Genomic DNA, 27,947 nt, shown 5'->3' on the forward strand with positions numbered 1-27,947 from the left:
ATGAATTACAATTAAAAGAGGGAAATATGCAATTTATTCTAAATTATAACTTATGTATAGAATTAGTGATCTCCCATGTTATGGGACCTGGTTTACACAGGTAACCTGCATGCCATTAATTGTATTTTCTTCCTTTTTTTTTTTTTCAAGCCCTTTCAGTTTTTTGTCTCTGTCCAAGGACTTATTTACTCTGGCTAAAATTCAGATGTGATTTTAAAATAATTCTATGAAAGAACAGCCAATACCTTGATAATACATGCTTCCACATTAAATTGCAAACATAAATGCATGAATTTACTCCTTGCAGACTATACCAAACTGATCTTATAGCTCCATCAGCCATACACAGCTTGTAGTATTGCCACCATCCTGCTTAAAGGAATACTGCCATTGGAAAACATGTTTTTATCAAAATGCATCAGTTAATAGAGCTTCTCCAGCAGAATCCTGCATTGAAATGCATTTTTCAGAAACACAGATTTTTATATTTAACTTTGAAATTTCACATGGGGCTAGCCATATTCTTCATTTCCCAGGGTGCCACAGCCATGTGACTTGTGCTCTGATAAACTTCAGTCAAACTTCAATCACACTTTACTGCTGCACTGCAAGTTGGAGTGATATCACCCCCTCCCAGCAGCCGATCAGCAGAACAATGGGAAGGGAGCAAGACAGCAGCTCCCAGGAGATATCACAATAGCACTCAATAGTAAGAAATCCAAGTCCGGCATGGGACTCCTCCAGTTACATGGGAGTAGGAGAAACAATAGGTTACCTGAAAGCAGTTCTAATGTGTAGCGCTGGCTCCTTCTGAAAGCTCAGACTCAGGCACAATGCACGGAGTTGGTTGGTTCAAGAATGCATTTTTAAATGGTAAATTGTTTGCTATGTAAACAGTGTAATTTAGAAATAAAAAGTACACTGTAAAAATCATGAAAGAATCCCTTTAAAGAGATACTGACACCAGAAATAAAACCTTTGTCTTTGCACGCTATTTATAATTTTGCCTTAAAAATATTTGCCAAATGCTTTTACATTACCTATCAGATCCCCATGTCCCTCTATGAGGGGGCTGCCATATTTGTGCAGCAGTAGGCCTTTAGCATTAGAAGCTATAACTGACAGGCTGAGATGGGACAGTCAGGTTGGCAAAACACTCAGGTTTAGGAACTTCAAGTAACAATAACTTAACAGGTTACTTTTTATGTACATAAATATTTTAAAAAGGAATGCAACCTACAGTAACAGGATGACTATATAGACAAGGTCCTTTATCTGCTTAATACATTTCTAAAAATGCTATTATAAAGCAGGAAATCAACACATGAGACTATCAGCTAAAACATGGCAACTATCCACAACTGGCGATCTACTGCAATGAAATTTAACATGTCACAGTCCAATGACACAAAATATTACAGTGTATTTTCAAAATGAGCATTACTAGTATCTGTAATATGTGTGTGTCTACAGCAGCTTACCACAAGTCATTCCTGTTGCAACAATTTCACCTTCCTTCTTATACCAGGCATAGAAACAACCCCTACTAAATGCCAGCTCATTCTTGCCTGGCACCATGAGCTTCACTCACATGAAGTTATAAAATAAAAAAAATCGAGCTTCCAAACTGAGAGGTCTGGTACAGGACCAGGAATCCAAGTTACATTTTTGTGCAACATATTCTTATACACAACATATTCTTATACACACTCATTTTATACAGCCAGCGTCAGACTGGGCCGCCCGGTGGGTCCCAGCTCAGATCCGATCCCCCCAAGGGCACTCCCGCAACCCGATGCGCCGCAGGTAAGTTTCTTTTAGGAGCGCTCGGTGGAGTGGGTCGGAGGGTGTTGCCTCACTACTGGTACCATGAGCTGACAGGGAATTCCTAAATGTCAGCAGCCTGCATGATCAAAGGAAGTCTGGCATCAGAATCACTGTATAATATGGGTAAGGCCCAACCAGACGGATTGTCAGCCGGCATAAAAGTGCATGCAAAATTCAGTGCTTACGGGTGCAAGCTCAATTAGAAGATTTTTCATGAATAAAGGCAGATTGTCAGCCTTGCAGGCCTTACCCTAAGAGCTTGTGTATACAAGGATTCCATTTACAATGTTTACTACATTTAACTTCTCCAATAATCAGCTGTACACAGGAAAGAATTTAGCCAATAATGCAAATTATAAAAGATGAAAGTAAGACATAAATAATGGCATTACACGAGGCATATGCCTTTATTATAATAATCACAAAATCATAATATCTGTACAGGAATGTGTAAGTGAACATTTATAAATGCAACAATAGTTTGATTCATAAAGATAAGGGTATTATCATTGGACAGAACTTGTTTGCAAGTAATAATACTCGAGAGTAAAACATTCTTGCCTTCTTCTGCACTTGTTAAATGCAAAATAGTAAGACACATTAGTGTTCAATTCAGCAGAATAACGCAGAATATCATGCCACAGTCCATTGGAATGGGTCAGGACATGCAGCACTTATTAAAATGCAATAGTATATAAAAGAAGCCACATGTTAATAAAATATAGAGTGGTTTATCTTGATATTGTCTTTGATTTTACACATGATTTTATTGTGAAATGGGGTGTACGTCAATGTATGAACTGAACATGATATAGTCTTCATCCTATGCTATGGCTTTGGCTTCAGGTAGAAAAGCTTCCCAATACTTAATGAGCTGGAAAAAACAAACAAACACACAATCAGATTTCTAGTATGGATAAAGTACTATAGATACACATCTAATAAGACAATCAGAAGTTAGGGCTGTGGCACACAAGGAGATTAGTCGCCACTAATCTCCCGCGATCACCGCATATGCCATCCCAATGGCAATTTACATTCTAGCCGGTGGGATGGCATACTGGCGAGATTAGTCGCCCGCAACAAGGGAGATTTGTCGTGCGGCGACTAATCTCCCCGTCTGTCATGGCCCTTAGACACTATTAGGCAGAATTTAAAGTCAAGACACAAAGTAAAAAATTAAGGCCAAACGGATATAGAATATCACTGCCTGCATCATATTAAAAGTTAATAGTTTAAATTAAAATGCTTTTTTAAAGTAACTTTATATTTATCACCAAATTATTTCTAATTTTATATTAATGGGGAAATATTTAGCACCCGGTGTATAATTATTCTTAACTTTATATTAATGGGAAACATTAAGCATTGGGTGTATAATTACTTCTAAGAAAATGTTACTGAACAGGTTGCATTATACTCAGGTTTCCAGCCACACAGAACCTACTACAGGTATCTGACCCCTTATCTGGAAACCCATTATCCAGAAAGTTCCAAATTACGGAAAGGCCATCTCTTATAGACTCCATTTTAATCAAAGAATTCACATTTTTGAAAATGATTACCCTTTTCTCTAATAATAAAACAGTACCTTTTTCTTGTTCCCAACTAAGATATAATTAATTCTTATTGGAGCCAAAACAATCCTATTAGGTTTATTTAATGTTGAAATTATTTTTTTAATAGGCTTAAGGTAGGAGAAAGTACGGAAAGACCCCTTTATCCGGAAATCCCCGGGTCCCAAGCATTCTGGATTATGGGTTCCATACCTGTACCATCCTGTTATAGATTCATTACAAAAAGTGAGGGGTAACAGTGAAATATTTTTCAAAAAGGTAATAGAACAATACCATAATATCATGTCAGCATAAGGGTCCTGTCTCTAAGCTAAATTAAGCGATGCACCAAATCCACTATTTTAGAATCAGACGAACCCCGAATCCTTTTGCGAAAGATTTGGGTAAATACTGAACCGAATCCAAATCCTAACAGAAAGATTAAAGAGAACCGTGCACAAAGTATGAAGTGAATATTTTCAACTTCTGAATCAGCCAGAGGCATGGATTCTGCCAAATCCGAATCTTGGTCAAATCCCGAACCGAATCCTGGATTCAGTGCATCCCTAAGCTAAATATAGTAAGTTTCTATATAGTGGTTAATTAAAATTAAATATTTTATAAAATATTTTCTTCACACAGATTTAAGCCCCACCTATTATCCCCCAAAACATTGTTCTGTGTTGAAAAACTGGCTCAAACTAGGGATTGCACCAGCAAGAAGCGGTGAGCACCGTGACTTCTTTCCTTAACCAAGTGCAATGTGTATGCCTGCCTGTGGTAGGGAAATCAGACTCTAAGCTGGACTGGACAACTAAACAAAAACCTTCCTTAACTGACAATGCACCAACTCGATGTCACTGTTCAATAAATAAAACCTTACATATTAAAAATAATTGTAGAGCACTGTGTTTCAAGACAGTACTACATTAATGACACTGTAATAGTTTAGCAACACAGATTTTATGCTAAAATTGTTACTGGTTGATTTGGCTTGAAAAGAAACCTGTTAGTTTACATACCTGTTGCTGTGTTCGGACTAACGATTCTAAGTACTTTATAATAACTGATTTGAAGTCTCTCACTCTCTCTTTCTAGAACATAGAAACAAATATTTCATTTATTATACTAGACTGATCACAAATATAAATACACTGTAAGGTCATCTTTACAATGCCCTGGTATTGGAGGATACTTGCCTCAAATCTTCCTACTTCCTTGCGAATAGTTTTGGATATTTGGTCAAAATCTCTCTCTCCTTGTTGAACCTTAGCCTCCCACTAGGAAAGATGAAGGGTGTTGTTAAATGTAACATTCAAACCAATAGACAAAAACAATGTGACAACAGTTATGAGCTCATTTATGCTGTATAACAAGTTGCCATTCCAAATCATGAAAATTAAGAAAACCACAAATTGACATATATTCCCCAAGCCTAATTATTCTAGTTAGAATGCATTTAATATGTGTTTTTGCCTAAATATTACAGTTTAACTTTTTTGGATACATGTATCCTAATATTAAAGATATGCAGATATGGGACCTGGGGTTTTCCAGATAAGAGATCTTTCTATAATTTGGATCACCATACCTTGAGTCTACTTAAAAAAAAATTATATATTAAATAAACCCCACATGATTGTTTTGCCTCCAATAAGGATTAATTATATCTTAGTTGGGATCAAGTACAAGGTACTGTTATATAATTTTGGAGGAAAAGGAAATCATTTTTAAAAAATTTAATTATTTGCTTATAATGGAGTGTATGGGAGATGGCGTTTCTGTATTTCTGAGCTTTCTGGATAATGGGTTTCCAGATAATGGGTACCTGTAATATATTTCATGCTTATGAAAATCTCCTAATTTAGTAATACTTTCTTTAGAATGCCCAACAAACTATTCTTAACATTACGTTTGTCTTATTTTAATACCTAAATTATGAGCTTGTTTATAAACATCTTTAGGATGCCCTGAATTAGAGACACTATCATCTTTCAAAAATGTCTTAAATTATACTGCGAGTTGTTCATTTTACACAACATAACCCGTGTATGAAAGTTTTAGTGAATCTAGTTATACAAATGAATATGCCAACATTATACAACAGAATTTTGCACCCCAATGGAATTTTTGCAGTACTGAATATCCTGTAACTCTCTTTTAAAGGAACAGTAACACTAAAAAATAAAAATGTTTTAAAATAATTAAAATATAATGTACTGTTGCCCTGCACTGGTAAAAGTTGTGTGTTTGCTTCAGAAAGACTACTGTAGTTAATAGAAATAGCTGCTGTGTAGCCACGGGGGCAGCCATTTAAATTGAAAAAAGGAAAAAAGGCACAGGTTACATAAGAAGATAACAGATAACTGTGAAGAATACAATGGGAATCTATGCTACTTATCTGTTATCTGCTTAGTAACCTGTGCCTTTTCTCCTTTTTTCAGTTTCAATGGCTGCCCCCATGGCTACACAGCAGGGTATTTATATAAACTGTAGTAGTGTTTATGAAGCAAACACACAACTTTTACCAGTGCAGGGCAATAGTACATAATATATTATTTTTATACACTTTCATTTTTTGGTGTTACTGTTCCTTTAATAACAGACTGAGTCTAGGCCTGCCCAAATCAAAGTTCTATAAACACAGACGGGACACTGAAAACAAAGGGCTTAGACAATTGTAGAAAACACACATTACGTATGATTTTATGTAATTTTCCCATCTTTCTGATGTCATGAATGATGCAATCAAATTCAGTCTCTGAAACCATCCTTAGGAATTAATTCTGACACGTACAGCTACAAAACACATTTGTAAGAAAGACCCAAATCAGTTCAGTTGATAGAGAGGCTATTACCACCTTTCTTGGCTAAGAGCATGAGTAAATAAAATAGTGCTTAAATAAACTCACCCTGCTCAGATTAGAGTAACACTTAAAGGAACTGTTCTGTGTAAGGATGAAACTGGGTACAACAGACAGACTGCCAAAATATTTCCAATATAGTTAGTTAGGCAAATGTAATCTATAAAGGCTGGAGTGAGCAGATGTCTAACATAATGGTCATAACACTACTTCCTCCTTTGCAGCTCTCTAAGCAGTCAGTAACCAATCAGTGACTTTGAGGGGGGAGGGGGGGCATATGGGACACAACTGTTCAGTTAGTTTGCTATTGAATCTGACCTGTGTGCTCACAAACTTACTTAATAGGTATGTCCCATGTGCCCCCCTAAAGTCACTGACTAACTAAGAGGTTAGAGAGCTGAAAGCAGGGAGTACTGGCCATTATGTTAGACATCTACCCACTCCAGCCTTTATAGATTACATTTTTGCCTAACTGACTATATTACAAATATTTTTTAATTTTTTTTGAAGTCTGTTTTATCCAGTTTCATTTTTACACTGATCTGTTCTTTTAAAAGGGTGGTTCAACTTCAGGTTTACCTTCTAGTATGTTATAGAATGGCCAGTTCTTAGCAACTTTTCAATTGGACTTTTTTATTGTTATTATTTGGATTCCTCTTGAGATTTTCCAACTTTCACTGGCCCCAAGCAGCCAAAAAACTATTGATCTGTGAGACTACAATTTAATTTTAATTGTTACTTTTTATTACTTATCTTTCTATTCCAGGCCCTCCTCTATTCCCATTCCTGCCTCTCTTTCAAACCACTGCCTGGCTGCTAGGATAAATTAGACCCTAGCAACCATATATCGGCTGAAATTCCAAACTGGAGGGCTGCTCCAGAATAGCATTCCTTACATCATTTAAGTTAATCATACTGCCCTTCCCATTTAAACACCCCTGTACAACCAACTCCTCATCTGTCAGCCTGAGACACTGCAGGATTTTTTTTTTATTTATGGGTGAACATACGTACACGAGACATCTGTATATTATGTGTCACCATATTTTACTCTAAAGGACAAGTGTGGATTTGGCAGACGCCAGGAGAATGCTACCTGCCTGAATAAGTAATGCTTACCATATTATTTGGTGGAGGAGGAATAATGGGCTGGGGCTGTTTTCCATTGTTTGGGCTAGAACCCTGGTTCCACTGAATGCAGACCTTAATGCTACAGTAATATTCTTAACAAGTCAGTGCTTACTACTTTCTGGAAAAATTATGGGGAAATCCCCTTTTCTTTTTCAGCATGATAAAGCCTTAATGCACAATACTGTACTAAACTGTGCACTTAGAAATTAAGGAAATGTTTTCAGTATTAAAATAATAGAGCTCATTGTGCGTTTTCAATGTAAGCCCTACGCACAGATGTATAGTGTCCTTTTAAGAAAATGTTGTATTGCTTTATTAAATAAAAAGCTTTCACAAGAGCTAGAAACACATAGCAACCAAATACTTCTGTTTCATGCCTCTAAGTCACTTTGGGTACCTCCCAGAATTCTATGCACCTTTGCAGTGGCAGTTGCAGTGCTAATGTCTAGCTTCCAGCCTATTAGAATTCTTAAATCAATATCCAACACCATAATCAAATGTAATTAAACAAGGCACATAACCTTACATTCACCTGTATTAAACCTTATTTGCCAGTTTGCAAAAATCTTCTAATCCCATACCTGTGTAACCACTTTACCTAATTCTTATCAATCTGTGAAGAGCAACATTATTATTTGGTTTAGAAAACCAAAATCTAATCCATTTTATAAATTATCACCACCAGGGGCGATTCTAGGACAAGAGCCCTGAAGAGGCTCCTGAGATGTCACCCCCCCCCCCCCCCCAGTGATTACCTTTGCTGTGCCGGAGCAGGTCCAGGGGGATGGGGGCCACATTGCTGGTGCAGAGAGCACAATTCCGCTCCACAACCTCTACTAATATATCAACCATATTTAGTCTGACTCCAGACCAAATCATCAGCTAAGTCTGCAGCCAGGTTTGAAAATCATCTGACATGATCAGAATATTTGACACACACACAAACACACATTTATGTAACAGCAGCACATGCCATGTGTATTTTTTGCTCACCCAGCAGCATGACACAGTTAGCTAAGATGTGTTTAAGTAAGGATTTGCTTACAGGTTAAGTACAGGGCACTACAAGAGAATGGCTTGAATGTATATAAACCAAGCCCTGAACAGGTGTATTTACCTAACATTGGTAGGTTGAACTCACTGCAATCACAGTCAATCACAGCAATCCTTTTTGCCTGGTGCCATAAGATGTGACCATTTCTTACGGAGAATAAAATAATGTTTTTACTATTTACCAGAAGTCATTGCCCTTTAACCTCCCTATAGCTTCTTATTAGTAGAAGATGCGGAAATGAGCTGACAGCCAATGGGATGTATCCAGTCAAAAAAGAAACATAAATGGTACTCTCTTAAGCAGGATACATCTCAGAGTTCTCTTATAGCCTGTATGGGAAGGTACCCTAATGCTACATCATCATAGATATTCTCCTGATATAGTGCTGCATTATAATCTAATAGTTATGTCACACTAAGGCTGCAATATCAAGTGGAAGTTAAAAAATAAATAAATAAATAAAATCATGGTAAACAATAATACAACTAAAAAAAAAATATATTGTGAAAGCAAAGTTATGAAATGAAATAATGACTCAATTATTGCTATTAAATATAAATAGTAAAATACTAATAAACAGTTATGGTTCTACTAACTTGCGTACAGGTTTCAGAAAATAGAAACACAAATACAGGGTATTAATACGGAATATCCTACCTCTTCAATCTCCTTAAAGAAGCATGGGAAAGATGACCAATAAAAAAAATTTAACGGAAGTTTAAAATGAAAAGTGCCACATTAAATACTTATATGGAACAGGCATTCACATACCAATAAGTATTTACAAAGTTAAGGTATATAAATGCAAATAGCAAATGCTTCTATCAAAGTAAGTCACAACTTCACAGTGAGCCTGTCATGCCTCCAACCCGGTTATCCTAACACTAATGTTCTTATCATTATCTATTCCTCAGGTTGTCCCCACTGGATACATGAGAAACAGCCTTCGTTATTGTCCATGACACTGACTTTAGAATATGAAGATTATTCACACCTTCATATGTAACTCAGGCAGCCAGACTATGCTGTTAGGCCAAATTCCATTAATAAACCTTTTTATTCACAGACCATTTGGAAGTTTATTACAAATGTATTTGTAAGCGTTTATCTCACCTATCCATACATAAACCTCAAATATAATATAATTAATACACTGAATAACGTGTAACAGGTAAATTGCAGTTCACAACATGTTTGTATGCATAATCCAATAGCCATGAATTAACTATAATAATTCAAATAATTCATTGTTTTAAAAAAATTATTTCCTTTTTCTTTTTAATAACAAAATAGTACATTATACCAAGTAAGATATAATTAACCCTTATTGGGTTTATTTAGGTCTAAATGGGAGATTTTGTAGGACGGTGTCAGATTGACAGAATGCATCCTACAAGTCAGATGGGTTAAAATACAATGGAACCGATACAAAAATGTGGTGCATGGTGTTGCGTGACATCAGATGAAATCTGACTTGCAAAATCTGATGAAAATCGCCCGTCGAGTTTCGCGCTTAGGGTATAATGCTCCAAATTATGCAAAGACCCTTTATCCGGAGCACTAGGTTCTGAACATTCTTGATAATAGGACCCATTTATTATTGCAAATCAAAAAGGAAATAACTTTTAGAAATATTTGCTTAAAATGGGGACAGCCTTTATATAATTCGGATCTCAAACCTGTACTGCTAGCTAACCGTGATTCTAGGGCAAACTATGTATATGGTGACAACTAACTAAAATGCTTAACAGTAAGCACAGAAAACTAGCAAAGAGTAGAAAATATACAGATACGCCTCCAAAAGCATATGAAGTATAAATATGCTGGCATTCATAATGTACCAAAATACAAACTGCAAGCTTTTCTTTGACCTTTAATGTATACTACCAATAACAATACCAATTTGTACACACTATGATTACTGTATGGTAGGGGCGAGCAAAGTAAAAGTTACAAATAAATACATGATGAAAAATTGCTATAGAAAGCAATCCAGCTCAACATACGGATGATTTTTAATCCTTTTGTAACTACCATTTTTATTCAGAGTATCTTTAGTTAAGAAATTTACAGAAAAAAATCCTCTCAAATATAAACAATAACATAAAAGAATGCATAAGTGATAGAATGCAGTACTCCTAAACAGGCAAACATCATACCTCTCTGATTTCATCTTTAGCCTGCTGAAGTTTATCAGGTTTATTGGAGATCTGAAGTTTGGCCTCTGCCTCCTGTTTCTTTTGCAGATTAACCTGAGCATCTTGCCATTTTTGCCAGCACTTCATCCTCTGATCAAAAACACCCTGCAAGTACAAGATTATGAGAAACAAAAAAAAAAAAAAAAAAAAAGAGAAAAAACATTGATTGTAAATTTTTTTCTTCAGTGTATCCAACACTAGAGAGGTTTTACTAGACTGAATGATTATAAGCACTGTTGTTCCCTGAGACATTATGTAAGGCACTAACTCAGGCACTCAGACTATAAGACTGTCTACTTCCCAGATTGGTTTTATCATGGGTCAATAGACAATTGATTAATTAAATATAGATTTTACAGTGGATGTACCTTTACAGCAGCAATAAGTCGTATATAGTCACTTAGAAGTTCTGTAAACAAATAAAAGTCTGCAAAGGCCTGATCCTGATGCAACTGGTCAATTTTTTCTTCCACCTCTGCAAGCTGGGATAATGCCCGGGAGAGTGCGGTGTGATCTTCTGAATTGCCTAGCATTGCAGCACTCTTTGCAAATGCAGCTGTGTTGGCTGAAAGCTCTACAGAGAAATAATGAATCATAGCTTAGCGGTTACAGGCACAACTTAATACATGAATAAGTTTTTGAAGGCGAGGGTGTTTTCTTAGTAAGAATGACTCTAAGCTGATTCAGGGAAGTGTGGGTTCCTCTACAGTCAAAGCTTCTTGTGTAAATCAAAAGGTCACAAAGATGCAGGCATTATAATTTAGATGATATGATTAGGACTTTCTGGGCCTCAAACATCCAACACATAGGGGCACATTTACTTACCCACGAACAGGCCGAATGCGTCCGATTGCGTTTTTTTCGTAATGATCGTTATTTGGCGATTTTTCAGAAAATTATCGCAACTTTTTCGTTGTCATTCCGAATGTTGCGCAAAATCTGGCGATTTTTTCGTAGCGTTAAAACTTGCGCGAAAAGTCGCACCTTTTTCGTAGCCATTCCGAAAGTTGCACAAAATGTTGCGATTTTTTCGTAGCGTTCGGATTCATTCAAGCTTCAGTATGGTGACTTTTCTTGGGCCAGGTTAGAGCTGCAGGGTGCCATTGAGTCCTATGGGAGGCTTCCAAAATCATGCTAAGTCTGAAAGTTTCGCCCGCCGCTTCCGAGTGCTCAATACGAAAAAGTCGCGACAAGATACGAGCGAATCGTAATGGCTACGGAAAACTCGCGTTTTTTCGCGAAAATCGTATTGGTAACGAAAAAGTTGCGTCAATTTCCGAAAAGTCGTAAAGGCGCCGAAAAAAATCGCAAAAAAAACGAAAAAGTCGCAAAATGTTCGTTTTCAAATCGGAATTTTTCCAATTCGGATTCAAATTTGTGTCTTAGTAAATCAGCCCCCTTCTGTGTTGCTTAAAATGTAAGTTGTTAGCGACTGGTGAAATATAAAATAATGCAGTTAGGACATTGGTTTTGTCCAATCACTCCATAGCACACACAAACCAGGAGATGTGGAGTTCAGCATCAAAATACTCAACCAGCAATATTAGGCTCAAACTTTAAAGCACCGGCAGTAAATTGAATACACTCAACCATCACTATGTATTTTAACGCCAGAATAACTACTAGCGAGATATTATGCTTAAGACTCGAAAAAATGCTTTGTCTGGACATCTGGCTCATTGAGTACCATGTTTAGATGAGCCAATAAAATGTTTCCAATTTCTGTTTTACAACACACAGCTAGCACAGCTGATCACATATTGACAAAGAATAAGATGGAGCACTTGACTTTGCATTAGGTGCTCTGACCCTTTGTTCGGTTTTAGCAGATGCTTTATCATCCTTAACAGCAACACAGTGTACCAGTATTTAAAGCAATCTTGTATAAAGGCAAGACATGGAGCGCAACACCCAAGGGTCACTTATTGAGCAATAAGATGGAAAGGGGTAAATTTAGTGACATTGTATTTCCAGGTTATGGTACACTATAGTCTTTATATGCAGAATTCACATAGAAATGTGTGGCAAAAAATCACACAATGACTGTAGAGGGAAACCAGCTATATGGACAAAATAAGTTTAGTTTCAAGGGAAGGCAAGGAATTTTTTTAATATCATTTAAAGGGGTTCACTGTGTGAGTGTGTTGAAAGTGGTTCCAAGATGCAGGTCACAGATCACAGATGAAAAGCAAAGCAAAGATCTGGGAATTAAGAGACAAACCTTTGCGATGACAAACCAAGGATTCAACATTGCCATGTAGCTTCCTGAGTTGCTGATCTAGATTTTCAAACTGCTGCTGTTTTTCTTCAAACCACTGGTAAAGAATAAAAGTCAAAAGGTTCATTTATCAAGGAACAAAAACTATGTTATATTAGATTTACTAGTAGTTGACAAGCTTATATAAAGAGAATTGAGTCAACACCTAAATGATCTTACTTTCTGCCTGTAGAAACTTAAAATTCAATTGTTTAGCCTCATTAGTCCATCATTATACAATTCAAAAAAATCAGTTCTTACAGCATCCGATTCATTCATCTTGATTGTCATTTTGTTGACAGCATCTGCAGCTTTGTTCACCATTCTCAATAATCCTGCTCCGCTCAAAGCCTGGGTGCTAACCGCTCTCGGCAGCTGCAATTGAATGACAAATAAGGGCAAACAAACAGGTTAAAAAGATGGAGTCTTAACAGGGCACTTGAGTATGAACAGAAAGGATGCAATGTTTTCTAGACCCTTCTACAAAATAAAGTAAATGCAATTTTCCCCGATTTACTGCTTTCAGTATCCCAGAGGACAACAAAAAACAAATGAATGTACATTTGACTTTGACAGACAACTTTAGATGAACAGACTTGTTGTTTGGCAAAGGTCAATGGAGAGAGGTCCTAGAACTTAAGGGGAAAAAAACAGGACAGTCTGTACTGGGTAGAAGGACGCAGTGGTGTAAATATAAAGGAAGCAGAGCCCCACGGTTGCAGGGATGCCTGGACCTCGGGGGTCACTTCCTCTATAGTAGTGGAAAGCCCCCCTCCCTAGCCACACTACTCCTAAAAGTGAGGGGACAGTGCAAGCTGGCAGAGAGCAGGGAATGAAAATGATGGGTGAGTTGCTCTTTGTGCTGGGTCCTTTCAAAGATTTTTAAGCATTGGCCCTAGCGTGGGATAGTTACGCCATGGCAAAGACATGGACAGCTGGTATAGAATGCTTGAGACCTGGAGTTGTCTGCATAAGAGATCTTTTGGTAATTTGGATCCCCATACCCCATAGGAATATTTTGCCACCAATATGGATTCATGCCACTAACATCAAGTACAAGGAACTGTTTTATTATTACGGAAAAAAAGGAAGTTAAAAAAAAAATGTTCAGAAAATAATAGAAAAAAACCACACACCTCAGAACTTTCCAAGAACTGCCTCAAATCTGGATCTTGCAACAGAGTAGGGTGTTTAACTGTGCGCTGTAGATATCTAGGGGTTTAAAAAAATAAACATTAACTTCAGAAAAATAATTTGATGCAAATATCACACAAAAAAATATTACCAACTCTATATACTGTAGCTTATACAAAATATTTGTGTCTAAATAGTGTTCAATTAGAACATTTATAGGCAGTAAAAGGTTATTTCTGTCAATTTGTATCTGAGTGAGTGGCAGCAGCAATGGTGGTGCTAATGCAAACCCACAAATGACAGTGCACCCCAATATAATGCAGAAACATAATTAACTATATATATATATATATATATAGATAGATAGATAGAGATAGATAGATAGAGAGAGAGATAGAGAGAGAGATAGAGTAAGAGATAGAGTAAGAGATAGAGTAAGAGATAGAGTAAGAGATAGAGTAAGAGAGAGAGAGCTATATTTTATATATACATACACATACAAATGGTAGGGAAAAGCATTAGTTCATCCTTTATTCTTACAAACAAACCATGTTTTCTTTGTATTATTTAAAGGAGTTATCCTCTGAATGAAATAAGTATTTAAAACTCAATAAGATATATCCAAAAACTCTGTTAGTGTCTAAAGATCAAAAAGAAACAAATTTCCAATATAAACCTAAATAAAAGGGGTATCTCCTGTCAAGCTATGCAGCTGCTGGCAATGCTGTGAACTCATGTTTATACAGGAAAATAGCAGAAAAGTGTTTATAAAAATCTATTATTGCTCTACTCTCTGTTTCAGTAGCAGCCTTGTGATATTGCAGTCTTGGTTTGTCAGCATCTAAGGGAATAAGGGTGCAGCACAATTTACAGTTTAGTACAAGTGAACAGGCACTCCTACTACTTCCCATCTGAGCATGAGCTGCACCAAGTTCGGCTAAAGATCAGTGGGAAAAGGACACGAAAAATGTGCTTAGTGGCTGCAAAGTGGGCCGAGTAGCAAATAAGTTGAAACAGGGAATGCCAATGTAGACACATCGCCTATATACACACCGCTATTTAACATGAGCTGAATGAATAGAACCTGTGCTGAACATACTTTTTATCTACTGTTTTAATTAAGAAATGTATATAGTGCGTCAAGTTTCTAACCTTCAAATTATTGCTTTATAATTGCCAAAAAATCAGAAAATAAGGATTTTTTTTTTTAAAAAACAACAGGCAAAATATAATCTCATTACAAGACTAATTTATTGTGCTCTGTTTTAGCAAAAATGCTTTTAGGTGTATATTGCCTGTTAAAAGATTTTGTAAGGAAATTACCTTTCTAGAGCAGCCCTTCTCTTCTCAACAAACTCATTTGATGATGAATCTTCTTTTCCTACCTTTACTTTAGTCATGCCTTAAAAATAAATAAGTAAAAATAAGGACAATGGCATATATGCAGTTCATTACACACACAAATTAGTGATCCCCACAGGCAACAGAATGCCTGAAAATACCTTTGTATAGTGGATTCATGGGAATCTCCTGTTCCAAACCAGTACAATCACAATCAAAATGCTTTCACACTAGTCCTTACTTGAAAGTGGTTACTTAGATCAAAATAAACTAACATGTAATCCTTTTATTAAGGGCAAATTCTCATCTTCTGCAGCTGCTCAGAAGATCCACACTGTGCAAACTCAAGGGGACACCTCTCATGGAAAACTTTGTAGCACACATATTCAGAAGAAACTAAGACAAAATAATTGAAATGTATTTATATTATTATAATAAAGAAAAACCACAAATACCCTGTAAGTGATATTCTTATAATAGGTGTTTTGTGATATCATCAGTTATTATTGGTGCTTAGTTCCATGACCATTTAAAGCCTATAAGGCTGAAGGCCTTATAATATCCTTATATTTTACAACAGGGGGTATATTATTCACTATATTATCATTTATTTATATAGCACTAACATATTAAATATCACTTTACAGATATTATACATTATTGGCATCTGTCTCTGTGCCAGTTGAGCTTACAATCTAAAGTCCCTATAACATTCACACACACATTATGATCAACTTTATCAGGAGCTGCCTTTGCAGACATGGACTAGAATGGACTGCCAAACTGTGATGAAACCTTAAAAAAAATGGGAAGACTCCTGAATTATTTCTAGCTAAACATAGAGTTTTTAAGTTTCAATGCCAAATTACTTAACAGCATGAATTATTATACAGGTATAGGATCTGTTATCTGGAAACCTGTTATCCTGAAAGCTCTGAATTATGGAAAGGCAATCTCCCATCAAAAAAATTCAATTAAAAAAAAAAGACTTCCATTTTCTCTGTAATAATAAAACAGAACCTTGTATTTAAGCCTTACTAAGGTACAATTAATCGTTATTGGAGGCAGAGCAATCCAACTAGGTTTATTTAATGTTTAAATCATTTTTTTGGTAATCAGCTTGAAAAAGGAACTAAAATGTTCTGAAAGTTTGCTATGGTTATCTTAGTTAGCCAATAAAGGTATCACCTTTATACCACTTTTGTTATTTTTTTATTTCAAAAGGGTTACCCTGTAATCATTTTTTAGTAGCCTTAAGGTATGGAGATCCAAAATACCGAAAGATCCCTTATCCAAAATCCCCAGGTCCCGAGCATTCTGGATATCAGGTCCCATACCTGTAATGCAGTTTTTAATGCCACCAATGTGTATTTCAGGACAAATATAATCTGGAGAGGGTTTTAAGCTAAAAATTACAGTCCTGGCAGTGATTCTCTCTGGTACCATATTTCATTAATAACATGAATACTTTAAAGACTAAAATGTTAGAACTACACATAAAAGAGTAAATATGCTCTATTTACATGTTACTATATACAGGTATGGGACCCGTTATCCAGAATGCTCGGGATCTGGGGTTTTCCGGATAAGGGGTTTTTCCGTAATTTGGATCTCCTACAGTAAGTCTAAGAAAATTATTTAAACAGTATTTAAACCCAATAGGATTGTTCTGCCTCCAATAAGGATTAATTATATCTTAGTTGGGATCAAGTACAAGGTACTGTTTTATTGTTATAGAGAAAAAGGGAACCATTTCTAAAAATGTGGATTATTTGATTAAAATGGGAGTCTATGGGAGATGGGCTTTTCGTAATTCTGAACTTTCTGGATAAGGGGTCACAGTACAATATTAATGTGTAGCTTTCTGCATGTGAAGAAGATTTACAATCTCTACATAGGCAGTACAGTTAAACATCACAAATTAGAACTCGTCTTACCTACTATACTTTTCTCAGGAGCTGGTGGCACGATATACCCAATATGCATATATTTTGTTGCTAGTTTACTATGCAGCCCAAGAAAATCACTAAATCTTCTACGGACAGAGAACTCGTTCTTGTTGAACATTGACAAAGATGTCTGCAAATAGAAACAAAGGACTTCAACTAAACACCAGCAAAAATGCAAAAAGCAATTTTCATTATGATTAAGCAGAAATTAAATCTGACCTTGGTTGTTACTTTGTATGCCATATAAGCATTCATTCCATCCCCTAAAAATAAAAAACAAAATGTCAAAATATATTGTTTAATATTATAAACTCCTAAAGGGACACTGCCATAAAGTGATACTGACAATGCATATTCAATTTGTAACTAAGGCAGAGGGGGTGCCATTCCCAGAAATCTGTGTCCTTGTGTGGAGTTTTGATTCATCTAAATCTCTGTATTTTCATACAGAGCATGTGTGTATGTGTATTTTTATTTATATAATGTGACTTATTTATACAGAACTGTACATAAGAATGATACATTAAGAAAACAAACAGGCCAATACAATAATATATACAAATAAACACAAAGTACCATTACATAACAGAGCAAAGTGTCCAAGAGACAAAAGGAAGAAGGTCCCTGCCCTGTAGAGTTTACAATCTAAGTATGCAGCTGAAAATGCTTGCTGGCTGTCAGGGGTCACTGACCCCAGCAACCAAAACAGATTGATTATGAGGATTCAATTTTATTGCTACTGCACATTTCCCTTCCGGGCCTAGCAACCTGATAACAGGTTAAATTCCAGAATAAAAAAAATTTTCAAATCAAAAGTTAAACTAATCCTTTTATTTTACACCCGAGTACATTTAGCATCCCATGTTTCGTGTGCGATCTCTTATTCAGAGATACAAAGCCCAGATTAGCATATCCATGTAAAATGTACTTTCCCAGTGTTGTTAATCTATTATTATCACATATTTATAAAATGAGGCAACTTTAGAAGTCAGTTAAGTATCCCTGGTCTAGTGCATGCCATGGAAATACGGACAACATTTACAGATACCTAGCTCCTCACCAAAGAAAGTCACTTGAACCTTAGACTGGACCACTATGGATGATGAATTCTGCTTCATTTTAGCCTTATACAGTGGGCATACCTATTGCTGATGATTCATATTTCTGATACTGTTATCTAGATACTGATATCTAGGTAACAGATATATTGAAACATTGCTGTACCAGCCATAGGGGTGTGTTACCAACATTGGAAATACATATCACTGGAGAGGTTTGTTATAGCAACCAATTGGCAATAAGATTTGAACAGTCACCTACAAGTTAGAAAACAAGCAAAGATATTATTGGCTGCTACGTGCAACATCAATCCAGTGTTAGTAAACACGCCCCATAGTCCAAAGAATATTTAGGACAGCAAATAGACTCCAAATCTTACCCAAAATTGCCAAAAGTGCATGTAAAGCTAGCTCCCCCTGCCAATTCTCTGGGGCCCCAAGAGGAAAGGCAAGCCCCACAGTTTGGAAACCAATGACCTAAGTACAAAATATCTCAACATTTTGATTTTATTCAATGAATATACAGAGAGGGGGAAAAAATTACAGCTTACCAACTTTTTCTGGGTCTGAGACACCAATTTCCACGTCAAAGGCATCCCCATTTGCTTCCTCTTCAATCTATTCAAACATAATTATGTAAAAAAAAAAAAAGGGGGGGGGGTTGTTTAAATGTAGCTAAATATATATAACTAATGAAAACATAACTAATTTATCAAAATGTTTACTTAGTGAAAAACACATAATGCTGCACTTAATTTGCATTTCTATTGCTACTTTAGCAAGAATTTATCTTATCATGAAAGGGAATCTGACTGGAAGTCCAACTCCTCATTGCTTGACCATACTTGCAGCATTCTGTAACAACGCTTCGCCATCACAGATTTGTTCTGATCTTATAACATTAACAGACCTATCTAGGTCTCACAGATGGACAGAGAGTAAAAAATTGCTGCATATAAAAGACAGAAGTGCATACCTTTTAAAGCAAGAATAGGTAATTACCAAATGTCAGCTATTAAGAAACGAGTACCAAATAATATACGGGTGCACCTAAGGTCACCATACACTTGTTGAAACATGCCAGTATCAAGGGCAGGTTGGCCCACAGGAATAATAAACTGGCATCATAGCAGTGGTCATACATGGTAAAGCCACCTTTCTATTGCCGGGCCAAATAGGAACAGCATGGCTGATGCATCATGCAATTGCTGACATGGTACTTGGTGCATGACATGGTGCAATACCTAATCCATGGCATGAATTTATTTGTCAGAACTGTCCACCAAACATACATGTATTGAAAATCACACAAAGAAATGTATACATAGCCAAATTCATGGACAATAGTTTTGCTGTAAATATTGGTAGCACAATTAAATAAGATTTATAGAGCCAAAAAATGTAACCAGAAATACAAAGGACGACATTTCCCATTATAAGATATCTTCATACCTCATCTGTTGATCTGTCATAAATCACAGGTGCAGATATGCTAATAGTTTCCATTCTCGGCATTATAAGTGAAGTTGGTGTCACAGGAGTTATGGCTGGACTTGGTTCTGATGAAAGAATGAGATCTCTTTCAGGACTGTCCAAGGAAACTTCATCTGTAGCTTCTAAAAATTACAGGGGTTTGTGTAAGGAATATGCCACATAAATAACAATCCATATTTGTTTATAGCAGAGATTTCTAGTGAGCACAAGAGGCCATTTAAGTTTTCCCCCAAAAGGAGTAAAGAAGCCTATGGCCATTCTGCAAGAGCAGTACACAGTGTGCAAAGTGCAAAAAAATGGCTGACTGTGGACTGTACAGCACACTGCATTCTGAAACATAAATGACTCCAGGAAGGACAGATGGGAGTACTGTCAGGGGCCCCATAGCAGAAAAGAGCCCAGACAGACAAGGTGGTCGGATTAATGGTTCTCTAGGTGATATATTTAAAAAAAAAAAAAAAAAAAAATTATATATATATATATATATATATATATATATATATATATATATATAGTGCTGGGCGTTATACCGATATTTATTATTTATTTTTTATTTATATACCGTCAAATACCGTGATACCGATATAATTTTGAAAAATACTGTGATATAAATTTTTGGTCATACCGCCCAGCTCTATATATATATATATATTTAGCTTGCAGGGCTCTCCCCCAGGGGCCAGTGCGCCCCTTGGGGGTCTGATAACCAAGAAGTACGGGGCCCCATTATTCCTAATGGGAACCTTGGCTCCATTCAATCTGTTCATCTGGCCCTGCCAATGAAATTAGCACAGAGACTTGAAAATTTTAGGTCCCCTTTAAACTAACGGGGATAGGTAGGAAGCAGGGGATGCATGCGTGTCTGCTCCTACCTGCTCCCTCTTCAATAGGGCACTGCCTAATGCAGGCAGCACTCTATTCAAGAGGCTAGCGCCAGGTCATTGTACTCTGGAGTTATTGGTGATGTCGCCAAGCGAGCGGATCTTCTCCCAATATCCCCCACCTACGGTTGGGTGATATCGGGAGAATCCAGGCTAATTCGATCGAATTATAACGACAGGTATAGGCAAAGTCGGTTCGGGGACTGCATCAATGAGCCAATGCAATCCCCGATCCAACTAGATTTTTAAACCTGCCCGATCGAGATCTGGCCGATTTCAGACCAGATATCGGTCGGGCAGTCCCGTCGGTAGTGCCCATACATGGGCCGGTTAACTGCCGAATCGGTCTAAGGGACCGATATCAGCAGCTAGAATTGTATGGGGACCTTTAGAGGCTTGCAGATTTTCTGCAACAGCATAACAGAAAGCAAGGTGCAAAAAAATGCTGACTGCAGCCTTTTTCTGCACTTTGCACACTGCATTTTGCAATGTAAAGAGACAGATGGGAGTCCAGACAGGGCCCCATATCCATAGCAGCCTGGACAGATAAGATGGTCTGATTCATGGTCAAGCATGCTTATAGGGGAGAAAAAAAAAAATTGGAGCTCCATTCTATTTAGCTTGCACTGTAAACATACATGCTCCCACCAAGAAATGAAAAGACCTCAATTTGTAAGGATGGGCTTAAAAGGGTTTATTAGGCATTTAAATATATTAAACTGTTATGCAGCACAGGTAAATATAGTAAATTTGCATCAGAAAATATTTATTATTATTATTTATATATTTATTTATCAATAAAAAAAACTTTTGAGTTCAAAAACACAAAAAAAACCCCCCTCCAAAACGCGAATATCTCGAATTGAAAATATGGCTTGACTTTGCCTAGGACAACTCCCATTGACTTCTATTTAAACTCAAATTTTTACATTCGAGTTTTCAGGGTTTTTTGCACTTATTTGACATTTGAGTTTTTGAACAAGAACTCGAATTTGAGGTTTTTTTTTTAGCACAAAATAAAACTCGTATCTTAAAAAAAATCTCCCCCCTAGAGTTCATTCCAGCTGAAAAGGACAAAATGGGACTTGTTTGCACAGCCAATAGAAGATAAGCTGTGTAGCGTACACTGTTTTTGTTCTTAAACAAAAAGTTATACAGGAGTAAAATGCTACTCATGGTTTTCTAAAGGAATTTAGAATGAATAATTCCCTTATGTAACATTTATTGCCAAGAAACAGTTAATTCTTAAGTGCGATATCAACAGACAAAAAGCTTTAATGTAAATATACATATATAAATATATATTATATATTTTTTTTTACTTTAAGCTATTTCTGGTGCTTCAAATGAAAATAACCCACAAGATTATTGAACATTATACCTATGAAACAAAAACAAACTTTACCAGCAAAAAGATCTTCTCTGTCATCACAAAGTAGAACTTCTGTAGTCTTAGGCCCGTTAGAATTTGTACTGATGTCTTCGGCAGGAAGACTGGCTGGTTCCGGGGATGATGGGCTTGACTAGAAAACAAGCACATACAGTTTAGAATGTTTTCACTATGGTGAAGCCCTACCGACACTTACAAAAGGAAGCTGAATGTTCGTTTGACATTGAAACCAAAAAGGATATAGCAGAAATGTCAGCACTTTCCACTTCCTAATCATGACAAGATAACAATAAACAATGAAACATTCATCACAAATACAACACACCACATTTTAGGAGAACCAAAAGGTCACATTCATAGATTAAATTTACTTTTACCACAAAAACCTTTTGTTTTTACAATAAGTAACATACTTTCAGAGAAACCTCAGCTAACATAAAAGGAAGAAATGGAAACTGAGTCATATACAGAGCACTTTTCAAAATACATGCCTAACTGTACAGGCCTTATCGGCCCGTGTATGGGGCCCTCAGATGGGCCTACCCGACTGATATCTGCCCGAAATTCTGGCAGATGTCAGTCGGGCAGGTTTAAAAATTCTGTTGGGGTGAGGATCACATTGGGGCATTGATGCTGTACTCATCCTGACGGCCTACATTCCGTCAATGTGATCCGATCATTCCACCCGATATTGCAAGGTGGGCATATCAGCGAAAGATCTGCTTGTAGGACCACTTTAAGACCTTGCCAATCTATCAGATCTCTGCCAGATCTGCACACACTTGCACTGGGCCAAATCAGTCTGATTCAGTTTTGACTAATGATGATTATACTGCAGGTTGAAAAAAATGATGTGGCCCTCACCCTATGGGATTTGCAAACCTTCCAGATATTAGCTGGGCAGGCACGTGGGAGGGCCCTATACACAAAAAGTTTCATATATACATATATATATATACAAAAAACATACATTTCACTTTAATTTTTAGATGTAGATACTACAATTTTGTGCATTTTGTCACTTTATTGCCAATAGATCCATCACAATAGTGCAAGCTAGAACACTATATTTATTTGGGAAAATGCTTTACCATACCTGAATAAACAGTCATAGAATCTCCCTCTGTTTGTTTAAGATAGCAGCTGCCATTTAAGCTTGGTCTGAATTCACTTCTGTGCCTGCACACTGCTCCCAGAACAGCTCTAAGCTCAGATTACACAGCAGAGATGGGAGGGGGAGAGAGGGAAGATGGGAGGAGGAGAAGGGAGAGGGAGAGGAGCAAACTAAGAAGACCTGTGCTGTGCCCTGAAGGGTTTTTCTGAAAGTAGGAAGTCTGACACAGAAGATCATGTATACAGAATAAAATTAAAGAAATGTGGTGTTTCTGAACTCACTGATGAGCAGCAGTTCTTATGGCTGTATTTACCTTTCTGATAACGCTTACTTTGTTTTTACCTTGCCTTCTACTTTAAAGTCACTTGGGGGTGCCAAAATGTTAAGCACCCCCAAGTGACTTAGATCGCTTACCTTGTACCCTGGGCTGGTGCCCCTGTTAGGAGAAAAAAGCACCAGCCCAGGGCACCTGTAGGAAGCGCTTCCTCCTTCCTCTTTCTTCTCTCGGCGAAATCCGTCGGCCGGTGCATGCGCAGTAGAGTAAAAAGCCGACTTAGTTTTTTAAGTTCGGCTTTTCACTCTACTGCGCATGCGCGCGCAAGCGAATAGGAAGTAGGAAGCGATCAAAGTCACTTGGGGGTACCTAACATTTTGGCACCCCCAAGTGACTTAGCATTTCCTTCTCCTTTAAATATTTTTTTAAAATTATAAGTAACAAGTATTTCTCTGTTATAACATGCCAATCATCAAACATACAGATAACATACAATTATTAAACAAAACAGGAAGAAAAAAGGGGGCATGACACATAAATAAATGGAAATAAAAATATTTTTTCAAAAAACAAACGCTGAAACTAAATTAAGAAAGATTTTGAAGAGAAATGTATTCTAATAAATTATTTAGAACCTATTTTCATTCCTTTAATTACAGTCAAACTGTCAGCTAACTGATATCATAAATGCTCAGACTCCAAAATCTCCCCAGTGTGACTTTAGAAATGGGTGTGTTTCCACATGAGCAAAGATATCTACTAATACACATGTTTTGCAGCTAAAATGTAAGCTACTTAACAATAATTTTATTAACAAGCAGAAACCATAAGCATATACATTTATAATACACGTTTACAAACAATATATAGAGGTTAACAGTACAATATATCCTTATACTTGTTGCCCTTGATGTTAGACATATATTACTTGCATGGTCCTGTTTATTCTTGTTTAACTGAATCATATCTACATATCCAGCACATATTCTATTTGATTCTATTAAGAAAATTCAGGAATTACACAGTGCCAAACATAAAGCAATAGTTCTATATTCAAAGCTCCACAACTGCAAATATTATTTACAAAAATCTGTCAAGAGAAATGTTTCTTTTAAATCTCAACAGAAAATTAACTCCAACAAAGAAAATATAATCTTGGCTGTTTTAAATTCACCCCACATAATATTAGGGCATTGAAATTGATCGCTACCAATCAGATTATGTGAGAAAGGGCCAACAGTACTTAGCCAGTCAACCAGCCCAAGAATGCAGACAGACCTTATAATGGTTATCTAACTATACAGTTAGTAGTACATTACAACTCACATCTATTGACTTCTAGTACACACATGCAAGTGATTTCAAGCAATTCTATGCGCTGTCAGACTAAAGTTGCAGCATGTCAAATTTTGGGGTGCTGGATTTCAATTGTTGAGTATGAACTTGTACCCAACTTAAACATAAGCCAATGAGTAACTTGCAAGGACCTAACTTACAGTAATAACAAGCAGTTCAGCTGTAATCAGTAAATAAGAATTATCACTTCATGACACAATTATGGTTTCCCTATCTTGCATATATAACAAAGCCAACACCCACAGGAGCTCTGGAACTTTTTTCTTTTCGTCTTCCTGCCAGCATATCTCAAGTACAAATAAGAATTATTTACAGGAAATAAAATATAACAGCAATGTATGGTAACATGATAAGAGTGAAGTTATTAAAAAAAAAACTAAGTTTGAACTTTTTAGCATGGGTCTATGTAAACTTTAGGAGAGCAAACAAATATGGTAAAATGTCCTGCAACTGAGTTATGTTGCACACTAAAGGTTGCGCTTGAAAGCAATATATTTCCAGGAAATTGTTCCTAAGGAGGCACTGGACCTGTTTACTGTACAGCGCTGCAGGATACATTGGTGCTTTATAAATGTATTATTATAATTATTAATAATAATAGTGCAAGACTATTGGGCAATCTGAAGCTTTTACAAGCCATTATATTCAGGAATCTTCAAGACACTTAAAGACACTGTCAACTTGGCATATGTAAAGTTTTGACCCACAGGAAATGGTACATTGAAGCAGAAATTAATTTAACTCAATGCTATTTTTGAATGTGAAAAATAAATGAAATACAAGGTAATGTATGGTAATGTGAAAATGAAGTTGCAAAAAATGGAGTGTAAACATCTTTACTATGGGTGTATTTCCCTATGAAAGAAATGACTATATTTGCTAAAGTGCAACTTCCAATGTGCCCTGTTTGTGGCAGTGACTATAGGCTGCCCTTCTACAGCAACAGAAGCACCAGAGAGCATTGATGCCTATTGCCAGTAATGGTGCAGAATCCATTCTACGTAACAGGAAACACACTGACTGTACATGTAGAAATGTGGCCATAGTGATGTCAATAGTAGTGTCAATTGCCTTTCCCCTCCTTGTACTGTGCTAATTTACACACAATTACATATTGTTTTCTAGGAAAAATCATATCTTTTTATACACTTTTACAGTTTAATACAGAACTGTCTGTTTACACATACAAAACTCTATTGTGTAGACATAACATTCAGGGAAAATGCCTTTCTGGCACAAATAGAGCAGCCCTCTTAACTCAGCTTTATAACTAACTTATCCAGCAACTGTTAACCTTTTGTCATAGCATTAACTATTAGTTATACAGTGACAACTTTCCCTGCAGAAATTATTTACCATCTGGAAAGACATCCACCAAAGAATGCATTTCTAATGAACTAGGAGCTGATCTACAAAGTCCTAGTGGCAAGTGAACGTCATCGTACAAAAACAATTGGCATCTTTTGGGCTTGTACTCTCAAACTCCATTGGGCCATTACACTATAGGAGTTCAACATGTGACCTTCCTGCTAATGTTGCACTGCAACTCCCAACATCCTCTGGCAGGCTATGATTTTAGGGGATTTCAGAGATGTGCAGTTTAGGCTTTTTCATCAAGATAAGAGGGTAACCCAGAGCAAGATGCTCTAATGTACCACCTTACATTGTGCTTTAGGTTCAGTATCTAATGACATTGAGAACTGATTTTTACTTTGTGACTCAGTAGCCATTCTTGCACTAAAACCCAAGCCAGGCTGCTAGAGGATGCAGGCAAGTGTAGTATAACAACAGGACGTAAGACAAAAATGCTCCCCAGAGAACCTACACCATGGAAGGATTTCCCTTACAAACTTTAGAGAAATGTCCAAGCAGCGGCCGGCCCTCCAGCTGTGGGCAAGTTCAGAGGTCAGCTGTTGAGCCCAGTGCGCTGCTTGGCTAGGCTGCCCACAGCTGGGGAGGTGTTGGACAGGCTGCACAACATCGGCAATGGGAAAGCGTTCGCATAGCAAAAGCGATAGGGAAGAGCAGAAGCAAGGCACACAGTGTAGCGGTACAGAGCACCAATGACACGACAAACCCAGGCAGCCACCCTCAGGCCTTTCTTTCACCCTTACAGCTTTGGACCCTGACACCGGAAACAAGCAGCTGCCGGCCCCAGTCTCACCTCCAGCGTAGACACGGTACTGGTAAACAAGTCTTCCCCATCCTCCAGATCCTCACACTCAGGCTGTCTCCCATCCCCAAGAGGAGGGGGCTCTCTCTCTGCTGCCATCTTGACTCGAACTGTCACTGCAGCTACTCCCTACTCGGCTTCTCCGTCACGTGCAGGCGCCTGACCCACCTGACGTGAGCACTTACAAGCCTGCAGCCAATAGGCCGCTACACGGGAAACAGTGGTCGGCCATGTTTGTTAAGGGCAATGGCAAGCTTTAGTGATGCATAAGTCTGCAGTTAAACTATATAGAGAGTTTCCGTTGAACGTATCTGTCTGTCATGGATAGTCGAGTGGTCCAAACTCTATAACGAATTAGAAAGATTCGAAACCTGGGTATACCACCTTCAAGATAGGGACACAAGTGTACCGCCTATGGGACTACTGTAGCTCTCCTAGGTTTTACTTAGGGGGCCTGACAATGATGATTGGGCACCTATTGTTCTGGGATGCTTTGTACATGAGTAAATGCTGAATAACTGTACTGCTTCTGTGACTGTCCTCCAAGTGATTGTTCTACATTCCTGTGAATGAACAGTTATCATTTGTTTTAAAGAATCACTGGCACCCAATTGAGTTACTCAATCTGAGGGTTGCAGTTCAGAAACACCCTTCCTCCACTAACTCCACCAGGGCCTGTTCCAAGTTGCATGTTTGTTTATTGGTAAAGTAAGCAGGGAGTTTTCTGGAGAACACTGCCATTCCATTTAACCAGTCTTACATATAAATCTATGGCTACAAAAGGTCTGATAGGAAGGAGTTGATAGGGCTGGATCCCTCAAGTAGCAGGGCCCAACACTAAGGGGGAGATTTACTAATCCACGAATGGTCTGAAGGTTTTTTTTCGTAATGATCAA

The 27,947-nt window shown here is 37.2% G+C and overlaps 1 protein-coding gene across 2 annotated transcripts; it reads right to left on the bottom strand.

The window, feature by feature from the left end:
* Window positions 1-2,207: 2,207 nt before the first annotated feature.
* snx2 (sorting nexin 2) lies at window positions 2,208-27,241 on the bottom strand. Of its 2 annotated transcripts, XM_012968441.3 has the most exons (16): window positions 27,043-27,241; window positions 22,150-22,267; window positions 19,822-19,985; window positions 18,921-18,987; window positions 17,531-17,574; window positions 17,300-17,441; window positions 15,345-15,423; window positions 14,024-14,099; window positions 13,149-13,262; window positions 12,852-12,945; window positions 10,999-11,204; window positions 10,592-10,735; window positions 9,090-9,101; window positions 4,583-4,663; window positions 4,406-4,477; window positions 2,208-2,701 (listed from the first exon to the last, which is right to left on the bottom strand). In XM_012968441.3, the coding sequence occupies exons 1-16, from the start codon at window positions 27,148-27,150 to the stop codon at window positions 2,651-2,653; spliced, it is 1,572 nt and encodes a 523-aa protein (XP_012823895.1). In that variant the 5' UTR covers window positions 27,151-27,241; the 3' UTR covers window positions 2,208-2,650. The 2 variants fall into 2 exon arrangements, with proteins under 2 accessions (XP_012823895.1, XP_002931761.2); XM_002931715.5 differs by lacking the exon at window positions 9,090-9,101 and having other exon boundaries at window positions 27,043-27,238.
* Window positions 27,242-27,947: the final 706 nt, after the last annotated feature.

Source organism: Xenopus tropicalis, chromosome 1 (genome assembly GCF_000004195.4).
Source record: "Xenopus tropicalis strain Nigerian chromosome 1, UCB_Xtro_10.0, whole genome shotgun sequence".
In the NCBI taxonomy this organism is placed as follows: Eukaryota; Metazoa; Chordata; class Amphibia; order Anura; family Pipidae; genus Xenopus; species Xenopus tropicalis.